Raw genomic sequence first — 23,561 nt, 5'->3', positions numbered from 1 at the left:
CTGTTGCCAGGCTTGTCTGGACTGGCCACTCCCGGATTCCAGTGGGTAGGAGGGCACCAGAAGCGGGGGGGGGGAGGAGGAGACTGCACCCCCTCCTCCAAGAGGGCAATTTGAAACATTTCTCTGGGAGGCCCGCAGTGGCGGCCACAGGTCAACAACCCACAATCCCCAACGGAAAATCAGGAAGGAAACTGGGTGAACCAGCATCCAGAAGAGCTCCACGCTTATGATCCTGTCTGGGCCCAGCCCTTAATTAAAGAGGGGGGGGTGTTTGTATTTCAAGGCAGTAGCTATGTTCTAAAATTAAAAAGAACTGGACTTAAATAAAAGCAACATTCTCAAAATACCTTGCACTGTTTGTTACAAACCGACTCTTCTTTCTTCACATTTCACATTTGTGGAAAAGGTTGAGGTTTGTAATCTGTTTTCCTAAAATAAGCAAGACTCGCACACAAGCAGTGCAGCTACCTGGGAGAAGGATCACAATCCGGCCCCGGACATGCTGAGCTGCAGACCCCCTGTGGGAAACCACCGCTTAATAGAGTTGGACCGGGAGCAAAAGACGTTTTCCTCTGGACAGATTCATCCAGTTTCTTTTAAAAGGTAGAAAAACACAGGGTAGCCTTTCTTGATCAGCCTCTTGTGTTTGTTCAAAATCTGTACATCCACACATGCACACACGCTCCGGAGTGCAACCAGACCCACAGACAGCGGAACCTCCACAGGCTCCAAGCTCATTCCATGGGGTTTGGGAGACTTCGAGAGGACGACGGAACGATCTGCCCCAAGAGCAAGACGGGGTGCAAATGCTCACTTCAGCCTACGTTAGGGCTCTCCAAAGTTGACAAGCATAGCCTAATGGCTGGGGGAATTCTGGGAGTTGAAGTCCACAAGTCTTAAAAGTTGCCAACTTTGGGAGCCCCCTGGTCTAAACCCACCTGCAATTAGTGCCTCCTTCCACAAGCAGCCAAACTAAACTTCAAAACAACAAAGTCCCTGAGAGAACAGACAGGACCACCCTGGCCTGCCCAGCGGTTCCCCTTCACCTCTGCCTAGGTGCTCGTTCTTGGGGCTGAAAGACCCCACCAATCACCACTCCCCCCCACCTCGGCCCAAGTGCACTCGAGCGCCTTCTGTGCCAGGCCTTCCCGCAGGGTCACCCCGCCCTGGGCTGACCGGTGGATTCCGCAACTAGAGAGGCTGCAATGGGAGAGCCATCTCGGGAAGCTGAAAACAGTTCCCTGTTCCTTGCTGGGGAGGGCCCGGGGGGGGTGTCTTTGGAGAAAAGTTGATCCAAAGCTAAACTACTTTGGCCAGAAGTTCAAGAGAACAAAACTAGGCTGGACAAGGACTCCCACTTTGGGGTCAAGAGGTAAAGGTAGCCTTGCAGGCTGAGTGAGGAACAGGTTTTCTGGCTGCTGCTAACTCAGATCTCTCGTCCCCTCTGAGCAGGACCATGCCAGGGCCTTGGATTCAGCAGACAGAACTCGGCCCGGGTGGCTTCTTACATGGGAGCCCTGGAAGAGCTTGGCCAGAGCGCGCCCAGGGCAGCTGGAAAGTTCGACCAGGGCAGACGGGAAGGTCTCGGCAATGCAGAGGAAGAGACGAGATGGCATAAACGGCCCAGCCCTCCGCAGCAACCCGGGGGGGGGGGCCTTAACACGAGGGACCTGCCCAGCCCTCCACGCGGCACGACCTCCAGCGACCCCCTGCCCGCAACGGGTAACTGCACAAGGTTTGCAGGCAAGGCTACGTTTAATGGCAGGCCAGCTGCGGTCTCAGAGGAGCGAAGCAGTGCTGGGGGCAGCTCCTTTTCTACCTGGGCACCGGAGCCCCAAGGGCTTCGGGCCCACCTTGCTGGCCAAGGCTCCGGGAAGGCGCTGCTTGTCTGGCCAACTGGCCTCCGGGCCCTTTTCTCCCGCCAGGGCTGCTACGAGAGCTCAAAGCCCGTGTTCATGCTGATGGCGTAGCGCAGCTTCTCCCTCAGAACGCTCTTCTTGCTGTAGTTGGGCAGCTTCAGGAGGTTGAAGCAGGTGGAGGAGGTGGGCAGGCGCCCCCCCGGCTCCTTCTTCCGGATGGTGAAGAACCCCCGCAGAACGCTGCCCAGGGTGTCTCCCGTGTCCTGAGAGAGTCAGGAATAAGAGGGGGGGGATTCACCAGCTGAAGTCGCTGAACCCCAATCCCACAAGCAGAGTGCCCGGCTCCCCCTCCTTTCCTTCCTCTGTGACGTCCCAGGGTGCCCGAGGGCTCTGGGTCTGCCCCACAGAAACGCCAGCTTGCTGCATTTTGCCTGGGAACACAAGCACTGGCTCGGGAGGCACCGTCCCTGCCCCGCCACCAGCCACACACCTGGTCATCCGACACTTCCACGCACCGGATGGAGAAGGGAGGCTTGAGGTAGACGAAGCCCAGGAGTGGCGGCCGGGAGCAACTGGTAACAAACTGAGAGACAACAGAGACATGGAGGGCAGTTGAAGAGTGGGACACAGCACTGTCACTGGAGAGGAGGGGGTTGCCCCACAGAGCCCCACTGGGGGTGAGATTGTAGCACTCGGTGCGGAGGACTTTGGGAAGGCCAGGCCGCTGTCACTGTTCGGTTCCCTCGGCCTTTCTTAAAACAAGGCCCCCCCCAGGATTGGAATTCTTCCCACTCGCTGCCCATGGGCACGCAGATGCACACGTGTGCGACACGGCTGCCCTTACCTTGAGAAACATGGCTCTTTCATCGGGGCTGAAATCGTTGGCAAGGATGTCCCAGAGCCAGATGATGACCCTGTGGCTGCCATGGAAGCCCCCGTAGTAGACGGTGTGTTTCCTAGAAAGGCAACCGAGAGGGAACCAAACATGTCAGGCGGGGCAGAATCCCCCCTTGAAAGGGCCAGAGGCGGCTTTTGCAATTCCCGTCTCCTGCTGGAACGGGATGTGACCCAGCGCCTGCCTCAGAAGGTGAGGCTCCCAGGCAGACCGGCAGCTTCTTAACCCTTCCCCCTCCTTGGACTCTTCTCTCCCCCCTCCCCACTCCCCCGGCCTTCTTTCCCCAAGTGCTGGACTGCACCGCCAGATCTCTGTGCCTCCCCTCCCAATTGTCAAATCTCCCCATCTCTCTCCTGAACGTTGCGTTGCAAAGCCTTTGCCTCTCATGCTCTCAATCCTCACTTCAGCCGAACTGGAGACCTCAGGCAGCACAAGGGACCCAGCCCTGCGGAAGGAGTCGAGGCTTTGGACCCAGCCCGGCCCCGGCCTTACTTCAAGTCCTCCAGGTCGATCTCGGCGTTGTCTCCAGATATCAACCGCTGCAGTTCGGGTGCGGAGAAGACCCGGATCCACTCGGGCTTGATTATGGACCGGAAGCCGCCGATGAAGGCGGCCGTCTGGTTCTTGATCTGGGTGTGCATGCGGAAGTGGGCCATCAGGTGGATGTAGCTGATCCTGGCCAGGGAGAGGAAGAGCTGAGCTCCAGCCTCGCAGCCCGTCCCCCCGGAAAGGCCTTCCCCAAGCCCTTTGCGGCGTCAGCTCAGGTCTTCGGGGGTGAAGGGTGGAACAAGCAAAGAGGCGTTTCGCAGCGAAGGCAGCGGCTGGGTGAAAGTCAGACTCACTTGTTCTCGTTGGTCACTGGGATGGTCTTTCCCCCTGGAATGAGTTCGTGGCACACAAGCTAGAGGGGCAAAAATTGGGGAGGAAGGAAAGAAATTAGCCTTTACTGGAGAAGCGGGGATGGGACACCTGGAAAGCAGGTGCTGCTCGAGGGGCCTCTGTCCCAGGGATGAAATGCTCCCCATTCGGACCGGATCGCCTGATTGGGTAGCGATGGCGGCAGGCGGTTCGGAGAACCGGTAGCAAAAATCCCTGCCCCCTCCCCCATGCCCAGCTGAGCTGCACAATCATCAGTTGTTGTTTTTTTACTTTTAAAAGCATTTTTTCTTCAGCCCAAAAAATGCTTTTAAAAGTAAAAAAAAAAAAAGCCTCCGATGATCACGCGGCTTAGCTGGGATCCCCAGAACCCTTTAAAAGCTTTTAAAAGGCTCCTCTGGCGATCCCAGCTGAGTTGCCTGATCATCAGAGGTTTTAAAAACATATTTTTACAACCTCTTCGGCCGAAGAGGCCGTAGAAAAAATACTTTTAAAAGTTTAAGAAAAAAAAGTTGGCCACGCCCACCCAGTTACATTATCCCCCCACCAAGCCACGCCCACAGAACCGGTAGTAACAAATTTTACATTTCACCCCTGCTCTGACCCTACCTGGCCCATCACATCTTCATCGTAGGAGAGGGTGAGGCCCAGGTCACTGGTATCTCCTTCGTAGCGCTGCAGAAGGACAAGAAAGCAGCTACGTTGCTAAGGAGTTGCAGGAAATCGGGTCACCAGAACTTGCCCAACACCCAGGCCGGTTTAGTCTTATAAAAAAAAAACCCTGCCCCAGGGGAAGGCCAACTCTTACAAACCCCCCCAGCACAGCTGAATACCTCCTGCGGGTCACTTATTGTGCCCCGTCATGTGTGATGAGGAACAACAAGGCAAGTGGCTTTGCTAGGTATAACCCGCCCTCTGCAGCCTCTCGCATCCCGGCAGCAGCTGCCCCCCCCCCCCGGGGGCCGAAGGAATGCCACAAGAGTTGGGAGTGAACCTTGATGGAGGTCAGGTTCTTATAGAACTCGGAATCCAACGAGGGAAGTTCGTCCACCGAGCTGTAGAAGATGCTGTGATGATGGCCGAGCAGCTGGCTCAGGAAGAAAGAGGCAAAGGGGACATCCACCACAATTCCCTAGAAAGGAGAATTATCCGTAGCCCTGGGTTGAAATGAGCAATTGCCCAACTAGGAAGCATCATCGGCACTGATCGCGTTGCCTGGTTTGGGTAATGAAACGTCTGGGCAAGAAAACTGCAGTTACCAGCATCCTCCCAGCCTAGGTGCCCTTCTCCACTGGCCCCATCTTCCCCTCCTTGGCCCGTGTGAAGAGTGCTGCAGAACAGCCAGTCGTGAAACTCAGCCTACCTCGTAAACGGCCTTTCCCAGCATCTTCCCAACAAACTCAAAGAGCTGCAGGAAGTTCTCGTGGATGTAAGCGGTGGGGGAGGGGTACAGCCTCTCGTCCCCGCTGGTGGTCTGTGCCGAAACAGAGCAGGAGAGCTGAGAAGCTGGACACGGAGCCCCCCCGGCCATCCCCAAATTCCAGCCCTGGAGCGGATACCTTGAAGAGGTTGAGGGCCGGGTCAAAGACCTTCTTGATGATCTCCTCCAAGAACTCCTTGAAGACGCCATCCTGGTCGATGCCCGCTTCATCCATGCCCAGATCGTTCACAAACTTCACCCGGATGACGCCCTTCATGGCGTTCTGAGAGAGCTGGCGCAGCTGCTCGTAGCCATCCTGGGGTGGGTGGGTGTGTCAAGATGGCCCCTGGGATGAGGAGGGGAAGGGAAGGAGCGCTCGAGGGCCACCAGCCCACCCCTCTCACCTCCAGCATGCGGGACCGACGGATGGTGATGTGGGTGACGTGAGGCGACGCAGAGCTGGTCTCCACCAAGCCCAGCTGCTCTTTCTCTTTGGTGACCATATTGCGGAAGAGAAGAACCCGCTAAATTTCGGGGGAAGGGAAGAACGTGGCTTAGTGCCCTGCTGGGCTTGCAAAGTAGAGACCGCAAGCAGAGCCCTCCCAAGGGCCGAGATGCTGACGGGGCTTCCTGCCTTGGCCTTAAATCCCCCTGAACCGCATCTGGATCGGAGGGTGGACGGCCGTGTCTGTTTCAAGGCCTGGACCTTCCCAACGGTCAGCCCTGGCCTGTCACCTCCTGGACCCCCCTGCCCCAGGCTCAGTGCCCACTCACATTTTTGTGGGGGACGACATGGGGGATGTACTGCAGGACCAGCTGGGCTCGTTTCCGATCTTTGTCGAGCTCCTGGAACAGCAAGTTGGGCTTGAGGTCCCTAAACGACACAACATACGAACCGCATAGAAAAATCAGCCGGAGGCGAAAGGGACGGGCCTAACCGTGGGTGGCTCAGGCTGTAAGACAGCCTGTTATTAAACACAGCTGCTTGCAATTGCTGCAGGCTCGAGTCCCACCAGGCCCAAGGTTGACTCAGCCTTCCATCCTTTATAAGGTAGGTAAAATGAGGACCCAGATTGTTGGGAGCAATAAAAGTTGACTTTGTATATAATATGCAAATGAATGATGACTATTGCTTACATAGTGTAAGCCGCCCTGAGTCTTCGCAGAAGGGCGGGATATAAATTCAAATTAAAAAAAAAAAACCTTCAGCAACTGATCGGTGGGCCAGTGAGCACCGGCTCATAATGGAGGGAACCCAGCAAGGGAAGGGCGCTTACTTGCGCAGCCAGTGGTCCTCCGGAGCGAAGCGCCGCCGGCAGTCTCTCTCGTAGAGGACCATCAGCCAGCTGTGGACCGAGTGGAAGAGCTCCAGGGTTTCCCCCTTAGCATTCTCTGCAGCCGAGAGAAAGACGGCCTCTCTGAGAGAAGGCTCCCCGCACGCCCCGTCTCTCCGCAAACACACCAACCCCCGTAGAGGAGGGGAGGGAAAGGGCCGCTGCCCCCCACAAGGGACTTACCCAGAATCCCATCCCAGATCATCTTAAAGACAAAGGAGTTCAGGAAAGAGGAGATCGTGATCAGCTCTTCCAGCTTGAAGGAGATCTGCTCCTCGTAGACTTCAATGTCATCCAGTATCCTGGGGGGGTGAAAGGGGGAAGGAAAAAGGCTGCACTGTTATCCATACGGGGGAGGGGTGGGCCTCCCAGGGCCCCTCTTGCCCCCAACCTACGTGATCAGGTGGCGTGAGCAGTCGCAGAAGAGCATCAGCATCGCCAGCAGCCGCTTGGACTCCTCGGTGTGGTTGTTCAAGCAGTCCAGGAAGACCTTCAGCCCCCCCTGGGGGCCCAGCTCACAGATGAGGGCCCAGAGCTTGGGCAGGAGGTCGTCCAGGTAAGTGAGGCCTGGAAGGGGAAGAGAAGGAGAGCCAGAGTGAGGTGATCGGGCCTTCTTCCTTTGGCCCAGGCTCTAACCGATTCCTCTCTTCAAACACGCCCCCATCTCTTGAAAAGTCTCCCCCTCCCCACAACAAACCCCAAGGACAAAGGTTTCCTTTGCAGGCAGCCAGAGCGAAGTCCAGGCACTTTTGAGGGCAAGGTCAATCAGTTTCGCTTCACTAGATAACCCGACGGGAGCGCCTAAAACTGACACCCCCCCAGCACCCCAAAACCAACCTGTGAGGATCTGCAGCCGAATCTGCGTTAAGGTGGTCAGTGCCATCTGGTACAGGACGCAGATGCTGCACACCTTCTGCACCTCTGCCGAGTCCACCCTTTTGCCGCCGATGGGCTTCAGGATGTTGCGAACGGAGGTCGATTTCTGGAAGGCGCGCCTGAAGAGGCCTGGCGGGAGACAAAGATGCAAGCCAGGTGGAACAAACCCTGAGAAAAGCTGGAGGGAAGATGCTCCTTGTCTCAGAAACCTCAGTTCAGAGGTAGCAGCAGGTGGGTAGCCCACCCAGGGTCACTTTCAAGACTCCCAGGATTCCTCAGCTGGGGGATTCTGGGAACTGAAGTCCACAAACACTGACTGGAGCATTCTTCAAGTTGCTGAGTTTGAGGTTCACTGGCCACGGAACCCCACGGGGACCCCCGGGGGATGCTACTCATCGCTACTCACTCTTCACGGGTAGGCTGTTCTGCGGGGAGGGGGCTGGCAGGGGCTGGCGAGAAGCATCTTGGCTCTCCAGGAGTTTTTTGCTGAGCACGTCGCTGAAGAGGATGCGGATCATGTGGGCCCCCCAGAGGTGCTGAAGCTGCTTGGTGAGCAACGGCATTGACTCGTTCAAGCTGGGGGAAGAGAGGCGAGGAAGAGGAGGAGAGGGAGGGAGGGAGTGAGCGAGCGAGCGGCTGTGACCAGGGACCGAGAGGGGCAAATCCAGCGCCTCCAGCGGGTCCCAACGTCAGAAAAGGCAGCCCGCTCTAGTGAACGTATTTCAAAGACGTTTGCCTTTTCAATTCCTGGAGCCTCCTGCCAGGTCTCGCTAGCGGTGCTTACCCGTAATCCACCGTCTGGGAGAACCAGCCAAGGACCGGGTGCCAGTGGGTGAGGTTGGACTTCTTCTGCGAGACGTACTGCTGGCAGTAGCAGAGCATGTGGGTCAGGACGCTGACAAAGGGGCTCGTCTCCTCCTGCAGCACCTTCTCATTCAGCGAACCCAAGAAGATGAGGTTGCCTGGGAAACAGCCGCCGCCGCAGCCTTCAAACCAGTCCTGGGGCAAAGGGAGAGCTCTGCCCCAATCCCCACCCTGGCCCCCAAAGCCTGCCCCCTGCATGCGACAACCGGGCTGGGAGAAGTCTCGCGTCCATTTGGACCCAAGGGCAGGGACAGAGTCTGCGCAGAGGATCACAAATGTGGCTGTCAAAGGGATACTTGTGGCCGGATCCTGCCTGGATTTTAGGAGGAGGGAGAAAACTCCCTTTGGAGGGCAACTTGGTCTCCCTAATTCCTAGAGAGCCCCTCTGCCTTACGCTGCAGGCGAAGTGCCGACTCTGGCATCATGCCACCTGGGGATCTTACCCAGAAGGCAGAGCGTGTGGCTTCCTTCCAGACACACGCAGACATCTCTGCATTGTTCTTCCCGGCTCAAGAACAGCAGGAACTTGCGCAGGAGATCCTGGGACTCCATCACTGCCAGGCGCTGAAAGGAAAGCAGATGTTGATGGAGCAGGCTTAGCTCCCCAGGCCTTTCAAAGTTTACTCTGTTTGAGTTGGATAGGATACTCACAGGAACAGAGGATAAAATAATTTTAAAAATCTATTAATTTTTTACTTGGTATTGAATTAGAAGACGAGCAAGTAAAGGAAACAATGATAGCCTGGGCAAAAAATTTTGGACATTCAATTGAGCTAGACAGATGGCAACAGTTATGGGAAAGAAATTATAAATTAACAATGTCCACTGCATATAAAGAAAATAAATATAAAATGTTTTATAGATGGCATATGCCCCTGGAAAAATTGGCAAAAATGCTTAAAGATAAATCAGCTAAATGTTGGAAATGCCACCAGATGCCAGGATCCTGTTATCATATGTGGTGGACATGCTCAGAAGCTAGAAACTACTGGAGTAAAATTAAGACATGGTTAGAAGAAATGATTCAACAACACATTGACTTAAAACCTGAGCTGTTCCTATCGGGTATCCATCCAGAGAAAATCAGTAAAGAAAATGTATATTTGATTATACATGTAATAATCCAGCGAGGATAATATTTGCACAAAGATGGAAAGCAGAGAAAATCCCTTCGGAAGGGGAAGTAATTAAAAAAAATTAGATTGTGCAGAAATGAATAGATAACTTTGATAATTAAAGAGAGGACACAAAATATTTTAAGGTATGGGGACAATTTTATCATCGGTTAGAAAAGAGATATAGATAAATAAATTGTTAAATGAGAGAATGGTAAAAGTATTGTATCGTGGGAGTGATAGTGCAATAAAGAAAAAATGAAGATAGGAGGCGTAACAAGAAGAAGAAGAAGAAATCAATGAAGAAACACCGAGATGACACACGGAACAACTGATGTATTATGTGTTTGCCGGGGTATAAAAAAATTTAAAAAAAATTTTTTTTAACAAAGTTTACTCTGTTTGATTGGCTCTGGCCAAGAAAGGGAAACAAACATGTCCTTAAGATTTCCTGCCGGCTTTTCTGTACAGCAGTGTGCAAGCAGCTCACTCCCTTTCACACCTCGTGAAAAGCACCAATATTGAGGACGATCCATATGGCAAAAACGAGACGGCTGTGGAGCAGAGCTTCTCAACCTCGGCGACTCTGAGACTGTGGACTTCAACTCCCAAGCTCTCTGCTGGCTGGGGAGTTTGGGAGTTGAAGTCACATGCATGTCTTAAGACTTTCCAAGGCTGAGAAACCCTGCTGGAGAGGATGCAGGACAACCAGGCGCGTTCTGGAATCCTAGAAAAAAAAGGAGGCTTCAAACCGGTCACCTCCTCTTTTCTTCTCACCTGGACAGGAATTGCCTACCTCCGGGGTAAGTGTTGCAAGATGGCTCATGATGGCTGGCACGGACATGATGTGGATCAAGAAGGATCGCAAGAGATTGTCGGAAAACTGAGCTGCAACCACCGGGCTGGGGTGGGAGGAGAGAGGAAAAGAAAAATATTGCAAGGGTTTCGAGAAGTTCGGAGCGCTACCACTTAAAGGGCCTCCTGACCCGAACCGAGTCGCGGCTTCAGCTGTTTGTCTTACCGCAGTGCAAGAGAAAAAGCCGCTGTTAAGGTGCCTTTGGAGAAGGAAGGTTGAGATCTTGCCAAGCCGTTTGTCAGCAAAATCTGGAGAAAAAAAAAGTTGAAAATGCGTTTAAGGGTCAAGAGTAGGGGCCTCCAATTTGGCAACTTTAAGACTTGTGGGCTTTTAACTCCCAGAATTCCCAGTGCTCTGGGACTTCAAGGCCCCAAGGTTGGAGACCCTTGTTCTAAAGGAAGGAATCATAGCTGGATGCCACAAAACAGAGATGAGCAGATGGAAAAAATCCCCATAAAGCTCTTTCTATTCTTTTTCCAGCAGCAATTTACAGCAACAGCAACCAGACCCCAACAAACCTGGAGCACAGAGTAGAACCCTTTTTGGTTGAGATGGCCCATGATATTTGCACAGATGTGATTCATAGCATGGCGTAGGGCTTCTCCTGCAAAAGGATCCAGAGAGAAGGTCTCAGCTTCAACTCTTCCCTTCGTGGCCAGCCACCTCATTCCTATTAAGTGCTCCCCAAAGCTGGGTGTTGTGGTATGCCAGCAGCCTGCGGAGCCGGCAATGGAGTCGGACAGCGATGAGGCTGAGGAAGAACATGGACCAGTCCTGGAGGCTGGGGAAGGCCCGGATGAGGGCTCTGCGTTGGAGGCTGAGGTGGGGCTAGGGCCATCAGGGAGTCAGGTCCGGACACCAGAGCCTCCAGAGGCTGACAGTAGTGAGGCAGAGGAACAGGAGGAGCCTGAGAAGAGCTGCCAGAAGAGCAGCTCAAGCAAAGAGGATGACTCGGGAGTAGGGCCAAGAGATGACTGGCCCCTCCCATAAGGTTTAAAAGACCAGAAATGGTGTTTGGGCTTTGCCGGAAAACAAGGTTGGTAGCTTCGTCTTCTTGCATTTATTTTTGTATCGATGACTTTTGAACGTTTGCCAAGAAAGGCCTTTGGCAGTTTGCCTAATTGGACCAAGGTTGCGATAGGACCGAGGAATTTGTGTCGGGAGGAATTTGCTTTAATTTAGTTGAAGTATGCTGAGAATGAATTAATTCTCAGCTGTTCGAATAAAGTTTGTTTTTTCACTGACTTGAGTTTCCTACTACCTACTTGGGCCTGGGTCACAACACTGGGGGAGGGCAGGGAGGGTGTCTGTTTCAGCAACTAGAACCAATTGAGAGGTGTGGTCTACTTGGACTTTTCCCCCTAGCCTCTAGGATTTATACTTTATTGAACAGATTAAGAGACATCATTAAGCTAAATACTTTTAAAAATATACTTTTAAAAAAATTCAATCAGCAAAGGTTAAAAAAATGACATAAAATAAGCCGTTGAGTTGAAAACTCCCAACGTAAGCAAAAAGATCCTAGCTTAACCCTCACTGTCAGAGAAGAGACCCTTGGCAAGCCAATATGACAAAGCGAATAGAAAAGAAGAAACAAGGGGCACTTTTTTGGGCAAACAAAGTAGTATCTAGAGGCAGAATTCTGCAAACGCACCTTTTCCCTGCAGGATTTTCCAGGTAGAGGTGTCCGTAAAAGTCACCAGCATTGTGAGGTGCAAATTTACCAGTTTTGAATCTTGCAAGATGTCTGGCTAGAAAAATAAACCCCCAGAGAGTTGAAAAGGAAAATACCGAAAAGCTAAGAGCGGGGGGGTTGGGTTGGGGGGAATACCCCTAAAACATCCACGCTACAGGAATTGGACCTGTCTGTACCTTGAGCAGCTTCAGAAATTCACAGCAAATCCACAGCACATCCTTCACTTGCTGGATCCATAAGAGTGTCAGCTCCTTGGAGAGTGCAAGGGATACGTACCACACCTGCAAAACGAAAGGGTCACAAGAGTAACCTGGCCCAGTGGGGGGAAGTCCCCCTCCTTTCACTGGATTGAGAGGTCAAGCCTCTGAGACAAAGAAATGTCTCCAAACAGCCACAAATAGTCCTGGGAGAAGGTGTAGCGGTGGTTTTGCCACTGAAAAGAGTTCCTTGCTTCTCTTTTGGTTCTGGCAAAATATACAGCCAAATGCACAGGTGCACTCTCATCTCGTGAAAAGGGAACCTGCTTACCTTAGGATCGTTTTCCGCCTCCATGCTGCTAAGGATGCAGCGGCACAGCTTTTCAAATCTCTACAGAGAACAAGAAACAGACTCAAGGTGAGAGGAGATTCAGCCTTTACCAGAATCCACCATTACTTCCGATTCCCCAGAACTAAATCTAAATGGCTATTTCAAACCACAGAAAGCTTCTGACCTTGCTTCCTTCCTTCACTTGTTGTCCAAGGGCAACCACGAGGAGACAAAGGGACCCACCCCCTAGAGATGCCCCCTCCCCAACAATACCGAGAGTAGCCGGGAGTCCAAATCTCTGCAAAAGAGTCAGAGGCGCAATACCTCTTTGTCCTGAGGGAGTTTGATAATAAAGAGCAGCTTCCGGGAGATTTTGAAGAGCGAAAGGGCCATCTTCTTGGCAGGACCGCTGGTGTGAAAGAAGTTATCCACTTCGCTCCTGGGCCAAAGAGGAGAAGAAACAAGGAAGTCCCAGCAACAGGTACCTCTAGTGTAGCAGGCAAGGCGTCGAGTTTGGATACAGAAACCCAGGAAGCTGCTGGGGCTCCGTATCCCGACTCAAATTACCTCCCAGGCCTCTTGCTCTGGGACTGGAGGATTTCACAGATGGCAACGGACAACTTTTCCATAGGCCCAGGTACCTGCCACAGGTAAAGTTTCATTGTCTCCGTAGCTATACACACCTGATTTTCCGCTGCAGCCGACAGCGGCACAGAAACCTTCGGACGAGGGCCTGGATCCGCACCGCAGCCTGCTCACGTTCCTTCTGCTCCCGGCGCTCCTCCCGGGCCTGCCGGGCCTTGTCCAGGAACTCGGCCTTGGATGATTGGGCTGCGCTGAACATTTCGGCTTCTGCGAACAAGAGACAAGGAAGGATCGCTCGGACTGTTCCCCCCACCCTTTCATCCCACCCCCCACCCCCCGCAGAAAGGCGGCTCTGGTGAGGGGCTCACCCAGGCAGGTGTGTTTTGCAGAAGAGCCTGGAGGTCACCCATAGACAAACATGGTTCACGCTCGCTCCAAACGGCAGCTTCTTCTGGCTGTTGGGGAGAGCAACAAGTTCATGCCAGGCAGCTTCCCATCACATTTCTTGGCTGCTTCTTCTCAATGGGCGCATCAGTTGGAGAGGCTGGAAGGAAGGAAGGAGAAAGAGAGAGGGAGAGAAAGGAAGGAAGGAAGGAAGGAAGGAAGGAAGGAAGGAAGGAAGGAAGGAAGGAAGGAAGGAAGGAGAAAGGGGGAGAAAAGAAGGAAGGAAGGAAGGAGAAAGAGAGAGGGAGAGAAAAGAAGGAAGGAAGGAAGGAAGGAAGGAAGGAAGGAGAAAGAGAGAGGGAGAGAAAGAAAAAAGGAAGGAAGGGGGTAGAAGAGGGTCCTGATTGACCTGCACAGGGGGGGGAGGCTCGGGGGGGGGGAGTCTCGGGGGGGGGAGGCTCTGGGGGGGGGCAGCCCTCCACGCCACTCTCTCCCCCTCCCCCACCAGCCCAGTGGGGGAGGGGTCTCCTGGGGGTCCCCCGGGTGACCAGGCCCGAGCCGCCAGAGGAGCCCCGCCTGTCCTACCGTGTTGGCGGCGAGGCCTGCGAGGGGCGAGGGGGCTCCGGCCGGGCTGCGGGGCTGCTACGGGTCGAGGCTCTCGGCGGCGCGCCCCCCCATCCCTCGGCCTCCCCCCGCCGAGCGCCCGCGGAACTCCGAGGACCATAGAGCTACGCCGGACAGGACCACTTCCGGCCGTTGCAGCGGAAGCACCTCCGAGTGCCCGCGGCCCGCCCGGAAACGCGGCCCCGCGAGACCGAGTTCCGGCCCGTGGAGGGGCGGGAAGAGGCTCCGCCCCCACTCCGCGCGCCCTGCGTCATCCGCTCCTTGCCCCGCCCAGGAGGACCGTCTGGCCGAGGGGAGGAGGGAGCCTCGCGGGCTGTTCATGGTGAGGAGGGGCGCCGCGAGCGGGGAGGGAATCCTCGTCGCCCCCTCTCCTCCCTTGGGGGTCTCCTCCCGGCGGCCAGTCTTGGCGGGTGGGGTCCCCTGGGGAGGTGGTAGTGGGGGAGAATCGTGTCCAGGGGAAGCACCGAGGGGTCCCCCAGAGGGCATCCAGTCGGCCCCCGCCGGGAAGGGGCGGGCAGGGCGGGATTGGCTCCCTTTTCCGGGGTTTTTCTCCGCGGAGGCCGCCTCGCCCAGCCGCTATCTCCTCCCTCCCTCCCTCGCCCCCCGCCTGGACCCTCCCGCCGGTGCCCTGCCCGGCCCGGGCTCCCTCCGGATCTTCGGCCCGGGGGGGGGCGGGCGACCCCGAGAGGCCCCTCCGCCCCGAGAGCCGGGAACGGAGGAATGAATGGCAGGCGAGGAAACGGCCTCTGCGCCCGCAGGAAAGCTCGACTCGCTTAACGGCCGGCCGAGAGATCCGAGGCCAGAAGTCCGAGCCAGGAAACCAAAGCGACGCCGGTGCTGGGAGAGGAAGAGGAGGGGGAGGAACGGGGGGGGGGTGGCGGGTGGTGGTGTCAAAGAGCCTTAATTAATGAATGAAGGGGGCTTAATTGCAGGTCGGAGGGGAGGCCGGTCACTGGCCTGGCTGGGTCTGAAGCGGGGAGGGCCGGTTGCCCTCTGGGTGCCCCCTTCTGCCCCTGGGGAGGGGGCTGGGCTCCCCCTGAAGGGTCTCTGCCGCTCCTCCAGGAAGAGATGTCCGGAGAGACAGTGGTGAGCACCGCCGTGCCAGCAGCCACCACCCGCACCACCTCCTTCAAAAGCGGCAGTCCCAGCTCCAAGTATGTGAAGCTGAACATCGGAGGGGCCTTGTACTACACCACCATGCAGACGCTGACCAAGCAGGACACCATGCTGAAGGCCATGTTCAGCGGCCGGATGGAGGTCCTCACGGACAGCGAAGGTAAAGAAGCGGGGGGGGGGGCTTTGGGGTCAAGGGGGCTTCAGGCCACCCTCCAGAATCGCTCTGAGCCGCGGGTTCCTTGCTCCTCGGAGGTCATGCTTCTCTGCCCGCTGCTTCAGAGGTGGCCTTCAGCAGGTTCTGACCAGGTCTGGAGAACCAGGAGTGGAAATTTTGGAGAACCTATAAATACCACTTCTGGCCGGCCCCGGCCCCATCTATTCTCTGCCTCCCGAGTCCCAGCTGATTGGGAGGAAATGGGGATTTTGCAGTATCCTTCCCCTGCCACACCCACCAAGCCACACCCATAGAACCGGTAGTAAAAAAAATTTGAAACCCACCACTGCGCTGCTTCCCCAGGAAGCAGCAGAAGCCTGCGAGCAGAGCCCAGGAGACCTGCGCTGCCATTGGCTTCGTGTGCTGACAGGTAGTTGTTTGATGAGGAGCCATTCGCAGGGTGGGTTTTCCTGCCCGGTTCTTGTGACCAAACTCCTCCTGCGGTTTCCCCTGGACACAAATGGCCCCAAGGTGCTCCCAAAAGGTGTTCTGAATTTATTTGTTATGAAATTTATTTGCTGCCCGTCTCATTTCCAACGACTGTACAAACTGGTGTGATTTTTGAGACTTCATTTGGAGAAAAAGCAGCTTTTTGTCTGTGCAGAGTAGAGTCTGTTTTTGAACGGCACAGCAGGAGAAAGTTGCGGTGGGGGGGAGGGGAGGCTTCCCACTGACTGGCAGCAGTGAGAAACGAGAGGAGACGGGTGTTTTGACACTTTGTCGTAAAAGCAAAGTAGGGAGTTAGGCAGCAGACCTGTGGACGATACCTGATGTGCAATCTCAAGGAAAGTGTTCGATTTGCTACGATCATTTGAAAACTGATGAGGGAAACTGGGACAAGAGAATCTCAATTCAACAGATTGTTCAACCGTTTGCATTTGAGGATTTTAAACTAAGAGAAATAGAATAGAACAGAACAGAACAGAATTCTTTATTGGCCAAGTGTGATTGGACACAGAAGGAATTTGTCTTTGGTGCATATGCTCTCAGTGTACATAAAAGAAAAGATACCTTCATCAAGGTACAGCACTTACAACACTTAACGATAGTCATAGGGAACAAATAAGCAATCAGGAAACAATATCAATATAAATCGTAAGGATACAAGAACAGATTCAAATATCCCCCCCTCAAAAGGTTACTACAGTTTGACTCCAAAAAAACAAACAAATGAGTTCTGGTTCCATTGGAATGAAATTCACAGCTTGCAGAATTGAGAGCTTAATCCGATTTTAGCTGTTTTAAGTCCCTTAAATTAAGACCGCCCTTGCATTCTTCAGCCAGGATTGCCCTTATTTGTCAAAGACCAGCGGCCTCCTTACGCATTTTTTTATCCTCTCCCCTCCCTTAACATTCTTGTGTCTCTGCCCACAAAGGAGTTGAGCTCATGGAAACTGGCGCCCTCATGAGAGATGCTGGCCTCTTCCAAGCTGGCTGCTTTTGAGGCTGCTGGCCGCATGACGAAGCCGAACTGCTCAGAGTTAAAACAAGCCAGGGATAGGATAGGATTAGGGTTAGCTCAGACACTGCATTCCAATTGTGCCTGCATTTTCTGTCTCTTCCTAGGCTGGATTTTGATAGACAGGTGTGGCAAACATTTTGGAACCATTTTAAACTACCTGCGCGATGGCGCCGTGCCCCTCCCGGAGAGCCGGCGAGAGATTGAGGAGCTGCTGGCCGAGGCCAAGTACTACCTGGTGCAAGGCTTGGTGGATGAGTGCCAGGTAGCCCTTCAGGTAAATCTCCTGTCGGTGCTCTGGAGCCAGCCTTTCCCTGCTTTGCTGCCCCCCCCCCCCATGGACCTCTCTGATGGGGAGTGGATGAGGTTCCCACCTGGAATGGGTGGAGCGTTGCTGGCTGGGGAATTCTGGGAGTTGAAGTCCACCTATCTTAAAGTTGCTAAGGTTGGAAAACACTATTCTAAAGGAAAACTTTTGGAAGCCACAGAGTCTGTCAGGATTCCTGAGCTTGGCCAGAGAAGGGAGGACTTGCCCACCGTAAGCAAGGGCCAGCTTCTGCCCGATCTTCTCGCGTCCCTTCCAATTCGTCCTCTTCTTTTCACAGAACAAAGATGTCTATGAGGCTTTTTGCAAAGTGCCCATCATCACGTCCTCCAAGGAAGAGCAGAAACTCATAGCCACGTCCAACAAGGTAAAAGGCCTCGCATTAAAGCGGGGTTCCGAAGCTGGGGGTGGGGGGTGTCTTCCGGTTATTCTTAGTGGCTCCGCCCCCCCCCCCGGAACTGGGAGAGGAATGGTCATCCCCCCAAGGGGCTTCTTCCCTTCCACCAGATCTTCACAGTGGTCAGCTCTTAGAGGCGGGGAGGGCAGTTGGTCTCCAGGTGTTTACCTCTGCAGTTCCAACCACCCCCTGTAGGGGGCCAGATTGCCTTCAACTCCTAGTGGTGACCCATGGAACTAAAGGCCCCCTATCTGCTTTCCATGTTTTTGCAGCCAGCAGTAAAATTGCTCTACAACCGAAGCAATAACAAATATTCCTACACCAGGTAAAGCATTTTCAGTACCAAGAAGGGGAGAGTTTGGAGAGGGGACAAAGGGGGCAGTTACCCCTGTTAGGCGGAAAGGAGGGGAGTGAAACAGCCGGGGGGGCAGAGGGACCGGCTAATTAAGAGCATTGCCTCATCTCTCCCTTCTGGGTCCTTTGCCACCCCCACCCCACCCCACCCCGCCAGCAATTCGGACGACAACATGCTGAAGAACATTGAGCTGTTCGACAAACTCTCCCTGCGCTTCAATGGGCGGGTCCTTTTCATCAAAGATGTGCTGGGAGACGAGATTTGCTGCTGGTCGTTTTACGGCCAAGGACGCAAGATTGCGGAAGTGTGCTGCACTTCGATTGTGTACGCCACCGAGAAGAAGCAGACCAAAGTGAGTGGCTGACTCCAGTGGTGAAATCCAATTTTTTTTACTACCGGTTCTTGGTGGGCGTGGTGTGGCTTGTGGGTGTGGCTTGGGCGTGGTGGGAGAAGGATACTGCAAAATCTCCATTCCCACCCCACTCCAGGGAAAGGATATTTCTAAATTCCCATTCTCGCCCCACTCTGGGGCTAGACAGAGGTTGTATTTTCCGGTTTTCCGAACTGCTCAAAATTTCCACTACCGGTTCTCCAGAACCTGCTGGATTTCACCCCTCTGCCCCCTTCCACCCTGCTCAGAAAGGATCATGCAGGGGGTCTGTCTAACCCCCCCCCCATCCCCTTTGGCATCTCCAGGTTGAATTCCCAGAAGCCCGAATCTATGAGGAAACCTTGAACATCCTGCTCTATGAAGCCCAGGACGGCCGGGGTCCCGACAATGCGCTGCTGGAGGCCACCGGGGGGGCGGCCGGGCGCTCCCACCACCTGGAGGAGGACGAGGAGCGAGAGCGCATCGAGAGGGTCCGCCGGATCCACATCAAGCGCCCCGACGACCGCACTCACATGCACCAGTGAGGGGCTGCGTCGGGCCAGCCCTCTCCCTCTGACTCAGCCGGCCTCCGGCTTGCTGCCTGGACTGTCCTTTTCTACCTAGAGTATTTTCGGTATTCAACAATGCAGCGTGTGGCACCCAAACGGATTGTCCCCCCGGTGACTGAGTTCGGGGTGCAGATCCCGGCCTTTGCAGCACTTCTGAATTCAGCCTGTTTCGGGTAGCCTCCGTTTGGCTTCAGCCTCTCAGTCGAGTGGGCTCCTCCAGGGGAGGTTCCTGGATGAGCCTTCATCCCCAGGGAGAAAAGCTGTGGCTAAGCCCCCTGGCCACCCAAGGAGGGGAGCCTGCCAGGGGAGGTGTTCCCTCTCCTGTTGCAGGAGGGCAAACGGGTGGGAACGTCCCGTTTCCTTCACTTTCCTCCCCAAGGATGCTGGTTCCCATCTTGCCTTCTGGGAGATGTTGCAAAGCGTGCCTGTGGCCCCCTCCCCACTCGCCAGCCCCATCTTCTGACCCAAGACCAAAGGCTTCATCTTCCCAGCAATGACCTTCTTGCCGTGTCTGTGTGTGACTCCGTCTCCTTCATTCAGAGGCCGATATTCTGGGACCAGCAGGCTCAGCCCGGCTGTACCGTCGTAAATTAGAAGCCGTAGAACGCAAGTCCCCAGCAGTGAGACCCCTTAGGCGTCTGCTCTCGGCCCCTTGGGAGTCCAGAAGAGGCACTAGAGCACCTTGGATTGGAAACGGGGCCCAAGAAGGGAGAACAGCTGGCCGTTTCTGCCCGGGGCTTCCATACCGTGTGCCATTCCCACCCTCCCATCCCGAAGCCCCCATGTAGATGAGAAGCACCTGGCTGGCGGGAATCTACAGAATCAATCTTGCTGCAGCAGGTGGGGCGAGAAGGCCTTTTGTCCCTTCCTTCTTGAATCGATTTCCGTTGCATCTCTCCAATCCTTTATTCCGTGGCAGAAATCTTATTTGTAATTTAAGGAGCAGGAAATCCAAAGATTTTAAGTTTTGACTGGAGATCGGCCGAGTTAAGATGTTCCAAAAAGGCTGCAAACCAAAGTCCAGAATTGGCTTATTCCCGTCTCCATTTAAGGAAAAAAAAAAAGATTTGTCAGCTTTATTTTGTGTGTTTCAAAGTCTAGGGAGGCAAATCTGAGTAGCCCAAAAGCAACTCTTGAAAGATGCTGCAAACCAAAATGGCTGTGCTACTGTATGTTAGTCGTTCAGTGGATCCTTGGCTGCCTATTAACGGCCTCCCTGAAATATTTATTTTTCCAGAGTTGCACGGGATTCTCTTCCTGAGCTGCTGAATTGGAAAGCTTTCGGTTCACCCAGAGGAAGGGGTGGGGTGCCCTGAGTTTCCTCTCTCTGGCTGTTTCTTAGGGTGAGGGAGGGGCTCTTGGGCCAGGCTGGTAGAGAGGACAATCCATCCCAGGGAAAGGAACAGCCGTGCTGCTGAGCCCGAATCGGTCAAGGGGACCAGCGAGGAAATGTTTCTGGGGTGGGATAACCAGCACCCCCAACCCAAGAAAGAAGAGCAGCTGCAAACTTTTGGTTTTTTAAGCAATTTTGACCAGCCCCCTCCCCCTCCCCCAAGCGAGGGATCAGAATGGACCTTGGTTTCTAGACTGTCCTTGTGCAATCCTAATTCCAAAAACAATTTCGGCCAAAGGAAAATCCTACCCCCCAAGCAGTGCCTTTGCTTCCTGGCCTCAAGGCAGCCCTGGGTCTTGTGAAAAACAGACGGGTTGAAAAACAAGCCCCCTCCCCACCTGCTTTGACGCTCGAAACCCACCCTTGCCTTCTTTAAAGGAGTCTGTGCAGAATCACTTCCTCCTCCTCTGTTGGTGTGTGTGTGTAAGCGTTTACGTGTTGGACACAGATTTTAAATACGGAAAATAAATTGGATGTGTTTCCTATTTCCAGCTTCTCTCGGCATCCTGAGTTAAGACCGTCTTTTTGAAAGAGGTCAGGGAACAAAACCAAGCGTTGTAGCAGGAAGCAGAGACGTGAGCAACAGCACTGAAGCAGGTCCTAAATTTCTTGGGTAGAGGAAAGTACCTGCAGCCAGTTCCGATAGAAGCGCAGTTCCCATGTGCTGTTGAGTCATTAACTTACCCAGCTTATGCTTGTCACTGAGCGGTCAGCGTCAGAAGAGAAACTACGAAGGGGTGTGGTGGGAGAGAACACAGCTTTACTACTAGCTACTGGGAGCCAGAAGCCACTTTTCTCCAGAGACAGGAGGTTTCCTGTCCTCAGCGTCACAGATTGGGCTGCTGAGAAGCTTCTGCCAAGTTGCACTCCTCTGGGAATGACCCTTCAAGGATCAAGCTTGCCATGCGTTTCTCTCCCCCCGCCCCCCAAGGAGGTCTGTGTGTTGTGGCTGATTCTGCAGACACCCCCCCCCCCTTCAGTCCTCAGCCTTGGAAGACCACTGAGAAATGAGGGAGGGAACCGTTCTTGGAAACTGGTCTGTCTGGCGTTTTAAATAATGCCCCTGGGTCTGAGGTGACTAGCAGACGTGGAGAGGCCTGGCCAGTGAAAAGTGAATTTTCCTTTCACCTTTTTAATTTAATTTTTCATAAATACATCACAGGTTGTAATACAGAGAATAACATGGGGTCGTAACTCCAGGAACAGAACTACCTTCCGGGACTTACTAGCTTGTCTCGGAAGTAAGAACCTCAAGTCTGAATTTCACAAACCGGCCCCTGTTAATTTTGCCGAAAATTTGGTTGAAAAATGAATTCACTCGAGACACAAGGCAGAGTTTCCTGGCCGGCCGTATCGCTCCTTTTCCAGTCCGGCTTAGAAACGGCGTTTGGAGTCCTTCGTTTTTTTACGCCGAGTTTCTTCTCTGGAGCTCTGCATTTTAAAACCAGGGCTTGGGGCTGTGTGGTGCAGTTAATGGTTAAATTATTGCCCACTGGAACGTTGAAGCAAATGATCACGAAAACACTCAGGCCTCAATCTATGCATCAGTTCTGGGAAAGGGTCTCACTGAGGCTGTTACAGGGTCTAGGATTAATGGACGGACATGATTCACTTTTTTTAAAAAAAAGATGCAAATGACCTCAACTCCAGCCACCTGACGGCATCAACATCTGAGTAGGTTTAGGAAGGAGACCGCCTCAATTCTCCGTAGAGTTGATTTCAGGGACTTTCTTTTCCAAGCAGGCAGAGTTAACGGAGAACCCTCTGTTTTGGTTTTCCCCATCAGGACTTTATCTTGGTCGACACCTTTGGGGTTTAAAGATAAAAAGAATTATTTCTAGGTAGCTTCTTTACGCTCTTGAGAACCTGCAACTAGCTGGAAAGCTCCTGCAGCCAAAAAGAAACAGGCAGGAAGAAATGGGGACTTGCTTTTCTTTAAATAAAAAAAGCAAACTGCATTAGCTAAACAAATTAACAGAGGTAAATTGCCTCAACGGAACCTCCTTCCATCTTTTGAGGGAGAAAAAAAACCAATTGGCCAGGGAGGGAAATAATATTCAGACTTGGCTGGATGCTCCCGAAAGCACCCTGGATTTATGTGCTCCAGAGCCTTACCACTGTGAGTTGTCCATTTTTGGCTTTGTAGACGTGAGGCTCCTGCCCGGAGGTAAAAACCATGGTTCCTTCTTTCCCGGGACTGATCTGGAACTGGAGGCTATTATCAAAGAGGTTAAAAACCAGGGCTCCAGAGCCTCTGCCCAGGGCCAGGCTCAGCAGCAGAGCCAGTGGGGAAATCCTTTTTTTTTTTTACTACCGGTTCTCTGGGCGTGGCAAGGGAAGGATACTGCAAAATCCCCATTCCCTCCCCACTCCTGGGGGGAAGGATATTGTAAAATCCCCATTCCCACCCCATTCTGAGGCCAGCCCGAGGTGGCATTTGCCGGTTCCCCGAACTACTCAAAACAAACATTTCGGAACATTTTAAGGAATTAAGGAAAAAGAGATTCAGATTTTAACTGCTATGCGTTGTGAAAGGGAAGCAAATTATTTGATGTTTCTCCAGCGGGTTTTATTCAAATGGTATTAAAAAATACAAGCCTGCCGCACCTTGTCAAAGCACAAGCAGCCCTCCAATTTACCTTCCCTGGGCCACGGCTACCAGGTCCTGCTTACTGGCTAACATGCAGAGCTTGGTGACAGTCTCAAAAACATGCTCGCACTGCAGGATGGCATCTCCCTGCAAGGAAGAGTGGGAGGAGGACCCTTATTTCTGATTGCGTCCTGAAGCGGGAGGGTCTCCAGGAGGGGAAATTCCCCTTACCTTTTCCTGTTTGTTGTCTTCTGGAACGTGAAGGACTAAGATGCCATCGCTGAGATTGCTGGTGGAAATGCCTTGCAGGGAGAAGGTACAGAGACCACGTGAGCCATACGAAGCAACCAGCCGCCTGTCCCGCTGGGTAAATTTTATGGAAATGTGGACGAAGTTTCTTTTTCTTTTTTTTTAAAGAATGTTTCCTTAACCAAGCTAATATTTTCATGGCCCTGGTTCTGTTCTGTTCTTTTCTTTTTTGTAAAAAGTTTTTTATTTTTTAACACGCACACCAACGTACATTTTTTATGAACAGAATATTGGCCAGGTTTCAAATTTATACAACTTTTGGTTCTCTTCCAACACATTTTATATGCTTACATTAATATATTTTGCCTTGTCCCTCTCCATTTTTGTTTTTTCTTTTATTTATGTTGTATACCTAATCTTACCCTTCACCCTGAATTCTAATCATTTATCAACTTCCCTCTTCCCCCGCCTTCTCCTTACTCCCTCTAAATTAAACCGTTTATTTCCCCATTGATATTTATAAAATTTTATATAAACTCCTTCATCAAACATTAGAGTCATTCATATATTTGCAATTCAAAGCGCCCCTGGTTCTTTTCTGAGGTGCCTTTG

The 23,561-nt window shown here is 53.1% G+C and overlaps 3 protein-coding genes across 9 annotated transcripts in view; 1 reads left to right on the top strand and 2 right to left on the bottom strand.

Annotated features, from left to right (window-relative positions):
* UBE3B (ubiquitin protein ligase E3B) lies at positions 1-14,013 on the bottom strand. Of its 2 annotated transcripts, none has more exons than XM_058158212.1 (28): positions 13,874-14,013; positions 13,273-13,448; positions 13,003-13,171; positions 12,644-12,758; positions 12,320-12,379; positions 11,968-12,072; positions 11,750-11,846; positions 10,614-10,699; positions 10,261-10,343; positions 10,036-10,141; positions 8,568-8,688; positions 8,045-8,222; positions 7,667-7,836; positions 7,222-7,389; positions 6,780-6,951; positions 6,568-6,686; positions 6,328-6,442; positions 5,825-5,924; positions 5,455-5,574; positions 5,190-5,366; positions 4,994-5,104; positions 4,625-4,762; positions 4,240-4,305; positions 3,597-3,655; positions 3,247-3,429; positions 2,704-2,815; positions 2,350-2,442; positions 1-2,122 (listed from the first exon to the last, which is right to left on the bottom strand). In XM_058158212.1, the coding sequence occupies exons 3-28, from the start codon at positions 13,161-13,163 to the stop codon at positions 1,931-1,933; spliced, it is 3,207 nt and encodes a 1,068-aa protein (XP_058014195.1). In that variant the 5' UTR covers positions 13,164-13,171; positions 13,273-13,448; positions 13,874-14,013; the 3' UTR covers positions 1-1,930. The 2 variants fall into 2 exon arrangements, with proteins under 2 accessions (XP_058014195.1, XP_058014197.1); XM_058158214.1 differs by having other exon boundaries at positions 13,273-13,359.
* A 103-nt stretch (positions 14,014-14,116) lies between these two features.
* Positions 14,117-20,614, top strand: KCTD10 (potassium channel tetramerization domain containing 10). 3 transcript variants are annotated; one of them, XM_058158219.1, is made up of 7 exons: positions 14,117-14,234; positions 14,975-15,188; positions 16,809-16,978; positions 17,307-17,393; positions 17,696-17,748; positions 17,935-18,130; positions 18,475-20,614. In XM_058158219.1, the coding sequence occupies exons 1-7, from the start codon at positions 14,232-14,234 to the stop codon at positions 18,691-18,693; spliced, it is 942 nt and encodes a 313-aa protein (XP_058014202.1). In that variant the 5' UTR covers positions 14,117-14,231; the 3' UTR covers positions 18,694-20,614. The 3 variants fall into 3 exon arrangements, with proteins under 3 accessions (XP_058014202.1, XP_058014204.1, XP_058014203.1); XM_058158221.1 differs by having other exon boundaries at positions 14,133-14,234; positions 14,845-15,188; XM_058158220.1 differs by lacking the exon at positions 14,117-14,234 and adding an exon at positions 14,515-14,746.
* A 570-nt stretch (positions 20,615-21,184) lies between these two features.
* MYO1H (myosin IH) overlaps positions 21,185-23,561 on the bottom strand; it is a 52,389-nt gene continuing 50,012 nt past the window's right edge. For 3 of the 4 annotated variants that reach the window (XM_058158183.1, XM_058158182.1, XM_058158181.1), the window contains 4 exons: positions 22,932-23,002; positions 22,750-22,847; positions 22,226-22,325; positions 21,187-21,916 (listed from right to left, as the gene is read on the bottom strand). In XM_058158183.1, coding sequence (XP_058014166.1) covers positions 21,893-21,916; positions 22,226-22,325; positions 22,750-22,847; positions 22,932-23,002 — 293 coding nt within the window. In that variant the 3' untranslated portion in view covers positions 21,187-21,892. Of the gene's footprint in view, positions 21,917-22,225; positions 22,326-22,749; positions 22,848-22,931; positions 23,003-23,561 lie in introns of all 4 variants that reach the window. The other variant, XM_058158180.1, reaches the window with a different exon arrangement.

Source organism: Ahaetulla prasina, chromosome 15 (assembly GCF_028640845.1).
Source record: "Ahaetulla prasina isolate Xishuangbanna chromosome 15, ASM2864084v1, whole genome shotgun sequence".
Taxonomy (NCBI): Eukaryota; Metazoa; Chordata; class Lepidosauria; order Squamata; family Colubridae; genus Ahaetulla; species Ahaetulla prasina.
The sequence above is the reverse complement of the archived record's forward strand: the minus strand, read 5'-3'. Positions and strand labels throughout refer to the sequence as shown.